This window comes from Ammodytes marinus (assembly GCF_949987685.1).
Source record: "Ammodytes marinus genome assembly, chromosome: 16".
Taxonomy (NCBI): domain Eukaryota; kingdom Metazoa; phylum Chordata; class Actinopteri; order Uranoscopiformes; family Ammodytidae; genus Ammodytes; species Ammodytes marinus.
Genome location: NC_137220.1, coordinates 17,909,105 through 17,918,192, shown reverse-complemented (window position 1 = coordinate 17,918,192; position 9,088 = coordinate 17,909,105). Strand labels below are relative to the sequence as shown.

The 9,088-nt window shown below is 41.5% G+C and overlaps 1 protein-coding gene across 1 annotated transcript in view; it reads left to right on the top strand.

Moving 5' to 3' along the window:
- Positions 1 to 9,036, top strand: part of mmd2a (monocyte to macrophage differentiation-associated 2a) — a 10,483-nt gene extending 1,447 nt beyond the window's left edge. Inside the window, exons 2-7 of the mRNA XM_080043809.1 lie at positions 1,610 to 1,691; positions 2,509 to 2,669; positions 4,269 to 4,343; positions 4,433 to 4,534; positions 4,699 to 4,768; positions 6,656 to 9,036. Coding sequence (XP_079899935.1) covers positions 1,610 to 1,691; positions 2,509 to 2,669; positions 4,269 to 4,343; positions 4,433 to 4,534; positions 4,699 to 4,768; positions 6,656 to 6,856 — 691 coding nt within the window. The 3' untranslated portion in view covers positions 6,857 to 9,036. The remainder of the gene's footprint in view (positions 1 to 1,609; positions 1,692 to 2,508; positions 2,670 to 4,268; positions 4,344 to 4,432; positions 4,535 to 4,698; positions 4,769 to 6,655) is intronic.
- The last annotated feature ends 52 nt before the right edge of the window (positions 9,037 to 9,088 follow it).

Genomic DNA, 9,088 nt, shown 5'->3' with positions numbered 1-9,088 from the left:
ACGATTTCGAGGCAATGACTCATGTTATTTTATCTTATACTATACTCTATACATATAGCAATAAGATATAAAAATGTGAAGGATGTGTGAAAAAGAGATATGGTGTTACACTCTTGTTACAGGGGTTCTGGTGGTCGAACACACACACACACACACACACACACACACACACACACACACACACACACACACACACACACACACACACACACACACACACACACACACATACACACACACACACACACACACAAACCTCAAGATGAAATGTAAAACAAGGCAAGCCACATATGTTACTTTAATTGTCTCGTCCTGTCCACCAAAGCTTTTTCAAAATGTAGATGTGTTAGTGCCTGGGTTTTAACAAGACATAATGTCCAGTTGAAGTAAAATTAGCTGACTATGCCTGGAGAACTCTCTTGTCAAAGCTCGACACCTTAAAATTAAGCAGGTTCAATGTCAATTCAGATATGTAGCGCATTCTTTGAATCTGGAAAGGATACCTCTAATCACAAATAAAAAAATCATAAAGTCACAATTCTAACTGAATTTTTTGCAGCTTACATTTTGGCCTCTGAAAATGGCTTCGTTTGGCCTAATCAGGTCAGGTCACTGTGTTACACAAGAGAGTATCCTGCTGAATTACCAGGAGGGTCTTGGTAACCCAGTGTTAATAGGCTTTAAGCTATGGTGTGTGGCAAGTCTACTGATCGCTATCTCCACTGTGCAGAATTAGTAGAAGACATGAAACAATTACTACAAACAGCTCTGGGATGTGTGTGTGTGTGTGTGTGTGTGTGTGTGTGCGTTTGTTTGATCGTGTGCATGGAATGAGGTGTTAAGGGCGGCCTGTGTGTGTGTGTGTGATGATGAGGATGAGCCTTTGGCCTAAATGTGTAATCGAATAACACAGTAGACCGAAACAGACACACCTGTGGCCCTTGCACGGGAACCTACATTCAAATGTGTGGCCTTGTGTGTGGGGGTTTGTTTGTTGGCGTGTGGGTGAAATGTGGTTTCGTAACATCTCCAGATGTGTTTTTTCCCTGTAAACTGGGATTGAGAGATTTACTGCCGATTAATAGCCTACACAACGCACACACAGCCTGAACACACACTGGTGCACACACTAATCTCATTTACAAAAAAAAAACATACACTCACATGCAAACCCACAGAAACTTCCTTGGTAGTGTACACTACAGCATCGTGACACATAATGCAAATGTAACTCATGGTTAGTGGTCAAATCAATGGTATCCTGTTGTTGGAGCGCAGGCAGTGACATCACGGGTGACCATGGCAACGTGGGGCAGTTGCCTCAGTAACGATGAGGCAAACTCAAATTCGGACAACGTGATGTGGATTATGGGACCTGTAAATCCTTAAAGAATGACCACCACACACTCACACACACACACACACACACACACACACACACACACACACACACACACACACACACACACACACACACACACACACACACACACACACACTAGCCTTCACAAGTCCAGCACATAGCCACTTATTAACTAATAAAGCAGTGCTTTGTTTTGCCTTCAGATCTGCATTCGTAACCTAAACACACCTCTCTCTCTTTCCTCAGGTTCATGAACTGCAGGGCCCCCGCCAGTAAGCGATACCAGCCCACTGAATATGAGCACGCTGCAAATTGTGCCACGCACGGGGTGAGAAAACACACACTTTCAGGGGTAAAACTTGTATTTTGGGGTAGGGGTTTCCTCTACGTTCTCAGACAGTGCCTCGTGCTTTCTGTGTCTGCACAGTTTTTTTCGGTTCAGAGAAGCCTTTCTAAAATGATGTAGAGAATTGCGAGGAATAAGGCTGAATGGGGGATTTTTTTTTTCTTTTTTAGGCCGTGCCATAGAGGCAGTGGGCTATAATCTGTGATTCAGCCTGTAGCTTCTTTTAATCTGCTGTAATCCCCGTGCGCCTCTGGCTCTGAGAGAAAGCAAGACAGACAGTGAATGAAACAGACAGAAAGATGGAAGGGAAAAAAACTGAGAGGAAACATGGCAGTAATGACTGCAAAGCCTCTAATGGGCTGGGGGAGTTTTTTTTTCCTTTATTCATCATGAAATCTCTTCATGATTCTTGTCCATTCATGTATTTGTTTGCTTCGCTGGCTAAGGGCGCCATTTTGCAGGGCCTTGCAGGTATCCCATAATTTATCAAAATCCACCTTTGGTTTTTAGACATATAAGGGAATAATGCTCTTCCCAAAATGTCAAATTGTACTCCTTAAACAGAGGTTCCATGAATGTTTCCTGGAGTGGAAACTATTTTATGAAGACGAATTTGGGACAAATGCAGAATCATTTCCACACAATTTACCTAGTGAAATGATTGCGTTACATTCCCTGTGTTTGCAAGTCACTTACATAGAGTTAATGCACTCCTTAGAAATCAATGGATATTGAAGGAATATTTGAGGGAAACAAATGTGAATCTTTGGTTTGGTGCCTTTTTCTCATCTTTTTCCAGTTGTGGATACTTCCCAGTCTGGTGGGCGGGTCTGTGCTCTACTTCCTGTCCATGGACCAATGGCATCGCATGGCTGCTTGGCTCTATGGGAGCGGTCTCACCGGTCTATTTCTCACCTCGACGCTCTTCCACACTGTCGCCTGGAAAATCAGCCACCTCAGGTGTGTGTGTGTGTGTGTGTGTGTGTGTGTGTGTGTGTGTGTGTGTGTGTGTGTGTGTGTGTGTGTGTGTGTGTGTGTGTGTGTGTGTGTGTGTGTGTGTGTGTGTGTGTGTGTGTGTTTGTGTGTGTGTGTAGTGAAAAACCTCGGTAGGGATTTAGCATATGTGTTTACATGCTGCTGTGGCAGACCTTTACATCAAACACAGACATACAGTTTGGTCATTATGACGCAGCCAGAGGCCCAGAGACCAAACAACAGATGTGGCGTGGTAATGAACATATTTCTCATCATCTTCAATGCACACCCACTAAAAGACATTCACACCGTTATATGGAAACAAATTGGGTCACGTTTGTCATATAACACACATATTGCTATTCTTTACCATTGAAATGTGGCTTAATTAGTCCAGGCTCGCATGTAATCGGGCTCAAATGACCCTGTTCATTCTCTCATTACTCTCATACCAGTCTGATGAATGTGTGCCTTATTTTAACCGTATCCCAAACTAAATTCGGTTGCTTTTTTATTTGTTTTGGATTGTTGTTTTAAAATGTATTTATTATTTAGCTTACAGGACTGCAACTTCTCATATGAAATCCTACTTATATTAACACTTTCTTTATCATATCATATAAGGAATAATTTGTATCCGAAAATAGTATTGTTTTAATCAATTCTGCACCTGCGGGTTTGAGATGAAGCACTTCTATGACCGCAGCTCCAGATGAATTTCATTTTCATTTTAATTTCAGCTTGGTATTCCAGCTTCACGTCAAATCATCGACAATTAAATCAAGTTATCTCATTCATCCGCGGACAGACACCATTGCCTGTGTCAAAACGTTGATTTGCATGAATTCTTGTGGAGCCCTGTGCTATTTATACAACAACTCAGATCTGTGTATACTTTGAAAAGCCACTTTAAGTGTAAAACTTAACCGTTAGTGGGATTGTTATGATTCCAGCAACGCATTCTACTGGGAATATCATTCCAACCCTTAAACATCTCCTCTGGCCCTTCAACACTGTGTTTTAAAGGACAGGGTCAGGGGAGGTTTGAATTTGGGTTTCGCGTGTTTTCACAGCAACATCAAATTTGCCTTTTACAATGTGAACCGAACTTTGCTCTGCAATGTTTTTTTCTGCAGACTAGGTGGGTGCTGCTTAGTTTAAGGACAGTTGGATCAACTGCAGGTAATGTGCCTCAAGGTGGAGTCAGCGATTCTGAGTAACTCTTGAGGTCAAAATCATGATTATCTCCTTATGATCTGATACCTCCCTGTACTGCCTGTCAGCTAAAAAAAAACCCTGGTGTTGACTAGTTAACTAGTATGTAAACAAAGGGGGACCCCTGTAGCTAGCAACATGCCTTTCTACAGAGCCTATTCTGTGGATTAACAACACCAGATAGTTTTTTTTAGCGCTCACCACCCACAGTAAGAACAGGTAGCTGATCGTGAGGAGATATTAATAGATTTTGACAAAAAATTGTTTTGACAACAAGCTTTCTCCTGAATTGCTAACTCCACCTTTAAGGTTGTCATTATTTAGAGAGGAGCTCTGACCTCTCTCCTTCCTTTTTGTGTCTCTGTGTAGGAAGGTGGAGCAACGTTTCCACATGTGCGACCGAATGGCCATTTACTTCTTCATAGCCGCCTCCTATTCTCCCTGGTGGGTCAAACACAGCCCTGGTTGGTGATATACAAGCAGGTTAATGAGGTGAAATAGTATAGTGACTGTGCTTACATGTTTTACCTCAGGTTGATGCTGAGAGAGCTGGGGCCCTGGGCATGCCACATGCGCTGGCTAATATGGGTCATGGCCTGCGTAGGAGCCATGTACGTCTTCTTTTACCACGAAAGGTAACACTGCCCCTTACATTCTGTTTTTCCATTTGACACAATTAACCTGACACCAAACTCCCCTCCTCGAGTGTTTACAGCAAACACTGGGCCTGCTGTTTGAAGCAGAAACAATTGTGGGGTGGGATTATCTTTTTTATGTTGTTGTTTTTTTCTACCTGCAGGTACAAGCTGGTGGAGCTGCTGGGGTATGTGGCAATGGGGGCCGTTCCTGCTCTGGTCATCCTGTCTATGGTAAGAGTACAAGTGTTGTCTTTGTCTGCTATACTGAGAAACAAAAGCCCCCCCTCCCCCCTCCATCCGCCGCAACAGGTTTCCTGCCATTGTGTGGAAATCTTATTCAAAAAACCAAAGTGGTGGTTTTGTTTTATTGAACCCATTACCTACAAATCATGTGACTAACTATTTTCAGAAATATATGCTTCAAGATCGACTTCCTCTCTTCCACAGAGCCATTGGTTTACTTTGGGGTATGCTATAAAAGTTTTAACTCACATCGACTTTTTTGAGACAGCATACGCCGTTTGTTTTTCAGCCCAGCTCTTCGGTCCTGACTGACATATCTCAATAACTTTTGTATGGATTTCCATTCAATTTGGTGCACCCGTTAATGGTCTCCAGAGGATGAACCATTTTTGGTCTTTGGTGATCCCCTGACCTTTCTTCTTGCACCACCATGGGTTCACATTTTTGCATTCTTTAAGTGAAATGCCTCGACAACTATAGTGTGGGAATTTGGTGCACATGTGGACGTTCACCACAAGATTAATTGTTCAATTATAATTTGTCCAAATATATTGAAAATCTTTACAATACTAACATTATATCTGCATCAGCCTCAGCTGGTCCTTGTTCTGTGTGCGATAGAGTGAATGATATCAAGTTAGTGTGCTAAAAATGTCAAATACACATCTTAAAGCGGCTACGAGGAACTTTTTAATATCTTTAAAACAGTCAAATTTTTCCTCTGATAATCATAAATGACCTTTAACAGCAAACGAGACCATCAGTGCATAGAAAGCAGTTTTTATATAGTTTTTATTAATGCCTTTGGTCTGGTCGCACACCCAGTCTGATTTTCGGCTTGCACATGCAGGCTCTATGGTTACAAAGTCGTATTGGTCGCAGATTTCAGTGTAGTGAAGCAACGCGATTTGAGTAGCATATCCCTCCATGTAAGGGAAGGGGAGCCTTGTTTGAGACAGTTATTTGTCGTTATAATGGCTGATAACAGGGCTGAACCATCACAGAAAAAAAGAAAATTCAATGAAGAAAAGCTAAAAGGGAGAGTGATAGACGGGCGGGAGGAGGGCGTTGCCAAGCAACGTGTAAACAATTTAACGGGAGTGAACTAGTCCTGCAGTGTTTACTCCTTTGTGAATGAACGGTACTAACACAAAGTTCACTTTGCTTCACCATCATCAGATGAATGCATTATTCTTCTGAAATAGTCATTATTTACAACAACATAAACACATTACCTCATGGTGATCCATACTGCCGCCTCTCGTTCATTCGCTTTCTGTGAGGGCACAGAATCTTTCAGCTCCTTGAGTGGTTAGTGACACTGCATCAACTCATTGCAATCAGGTGTGTGTGGCACTGACTGGCATTAGTTGATGCTGTGTCACTAACCACTCTCACAGAGCGGAAAAGAGTCTGTGACCTCACACTTTCAACATGGACATGCACTATATTGCGTCCTAATCATTTGACACTCGCACTGGCCGGCACGCACTAGAAAACAGGTTAACGACAGCTGGCGTCGTAAAAATACTACCGCTTTTGTCCAAAGGGGCCGCCAGCTGCCAAAGGTCCTTGTAGCCACTTTAAACAAATAGAAAATGCATTGGCTAAAACACAAACAAACAGTCACTTAAACAGCTTACTCATCAAAGCTTTTTTTTGGAGTACATCGTTTAATGTAAAGTTATAATATATAGTGTAATATAAAGTTCTGGCAATGGTGTCAGAACATTATTGTTTTTTGTTGAATTAATTACATCAAATCCCCCACTTCTGTGCTTATGGTGAGGGTTACATCATCTTGAAATCAATTTGGTCAGTTCCGTCAGCTAAATATTTATGATTTATTTGAACTTAGTTTCTGAACTGTTGCAGGTGGAGCGTTCAGGTGTGAGTGAACTGGTAGTGGGAGGTGTCTTCTACGTGGTGGGCGTGGCCTTCTTTAAGAGCGATGGCCTTGTCCCTTTCGCCCACGCCATCTGGCACCTGTTTGTGGCAGCAGGAGCATCTGTTCACTATTACGCCATCTGGAGGTACCTGTACTTACCTGGGCCACTGCTGCATACGTCCAGGTGACTAACCGCCCTCAACCTGTGAACCACTGACTGAGGAAGCTGCATTCAAGTCAGGAGACCACTCTGCTTTTGCTGACCAACTGCACTTACTGCTATAGAATGGATTAAATCCTCCACAGGTGGGGCCAAAACTCTGGGGTTTGCACTAATAGGGCAACACATGATGTGCAGCGTGGAAGTTTACCATGCTACCCGACCAATGTTCAGTTAAAGGAATAGCTCGACATCTTGGAAAACGGGCTTTATTCACTTTCTTGCCAAGAGGTTGATGAGAAAATTGCTACCGCTCTCAAATATTCACTTGAAAAATGTAGCTGCAACCAGCAGCTGGTTAGCTTAGCTTAGCATTAAGACCACCTACCAGCACTCTAAAGCTCAATATTAACACATGACAAGTTGAGGATTTGGGTGTGGTTATACATGCAGAACTTTTTGTTGGCTGGGTGCAGTGACTTCCTGGACTTAGCACTGTGAAGCTAAGCTAAGTGGCTGCTGGTCATTTTACATTTAACGTGACACATACGGTATAAACTTTCTCATCTAACTCTCTGCAAAAAAAAAAAAGCATACAAATGTCAGACTATTCATTTAATCACACATCATTCTGTAACTGAAGTGACTTCTCCAGCTGGGCTAGTGAAGTCCACCTTTTTTCATACTTCAACCACACATGTGCCAAAAATGACCATACAGACATTCCTATTATATTGGTGCTAACCCACTGCTTTTATATAGTATGGCTCAGTGTCACAGTCACTTTCATTTTATTCCAGTTTTGTCTGTTTTTGCACAGCTGAAAGGGGCACTTCAACCAACTAAGAAAAGTGTTAAGAGTCTCGGGCCGATATGTTGTATGTGGAGGTAAAGGCGGATTGTTGAGCATAACAGGCCTCAGTAGAGCTGCCCTTTGAACCTACAAATACAATAAAAATTCTGGTGATTTACTATTTATGATTAGAAAGATACACAGTCCAATAAGACTACCATAGAGCTGATGTTACACTAACTGTATGTCGAGGCTATTTTCATTGATTATCTTGTTTAGAGGACTAAGCTCGCTAGTTGCTTTGTGATGCACTCTCAACTTTGAGCACTTTTTAGGAGCCGTGAAGAATGAAGTAGAATTTCCCTAAAAATATGAAAGAAATTAATAAACAGAATACAGTGGCTTGAAAAAGTATTCATACCCCTTGAACTTTTCCACATTTTTTCACGTTACAACCACACACGTACATTTATTTTATTGGGATTTCATGTGATAGATAGACCAACACAAAGTGGCGCATAATTGTGAAGTGGAATGAAGTATGATTTACAATTTATTTTTTAAATAAAAAACTGAAAAGTGTGGTGTGCAAAAGTATTCAGCCCCCCTGAGCCAAATACAGGGCACACAACCTGTGAGAGTCTGCAACAGACTTGAGAGTGGGGTGGAAGTTCACCTTCCAGCAGGACAACTACCCTAAACATACAGCCAGATCTACAATGGAATGCTTTAGATCAAAGCATATGCATGTGTTAGAATAGCCCAGTTAAAGTCCAGACCTACTGTACATACAATTGAGAATATCTGGAAAGACTTACAAATTGCTGTTCACAGACGCTTTCCATCCAATCAGACGCTGAATCTGAAGCTTGAGCTATTTTGCAAAGAAGAATGGGCAAAAATGTCAGTCTGTAGATGTACAAAGTTGGTAGAGAGACATACACCAATAGACTTGGAGCTTTAATTGCAGCGATAGGTGGTTCTACAACATATTGACTCAGGGGGGTTGAATACTTATGCATGCCACATATTTCAGTTTTTTATTTATAATTTTTTTTGAAAACTATGTTTAATTTTTCTTCCACTTCACAATTATGCGCAACTTTGTGTTGTTCTATCACATGAAATCCCAATAAAATAAATGTACGTGTGTGGTTGTTACGTGATAAAATGTGGAAAAGTTCAAGGGGTATGAATACTTTTTCAAGCCACTGTATATAAGAACATTCTAATTTGTACTTTCATAGTGATTTTGATACTTTTTTGAGCACTGTGAGGATCACACTGACAGGTTTTCCCCTACGTAGTACTTTTACCTGCTTCTGTTTTTACTTTTTAGAAAAACAGAGCACTTACTCAGGAAGAGAGCTTATTTTAAAATCAGATCTATTTTGTAAATTTGTATTTCCGCTGTATTAAAGAAGAGACACTATATGACACTTGGGGGGCTCTGTGTGTTTTGTGGAG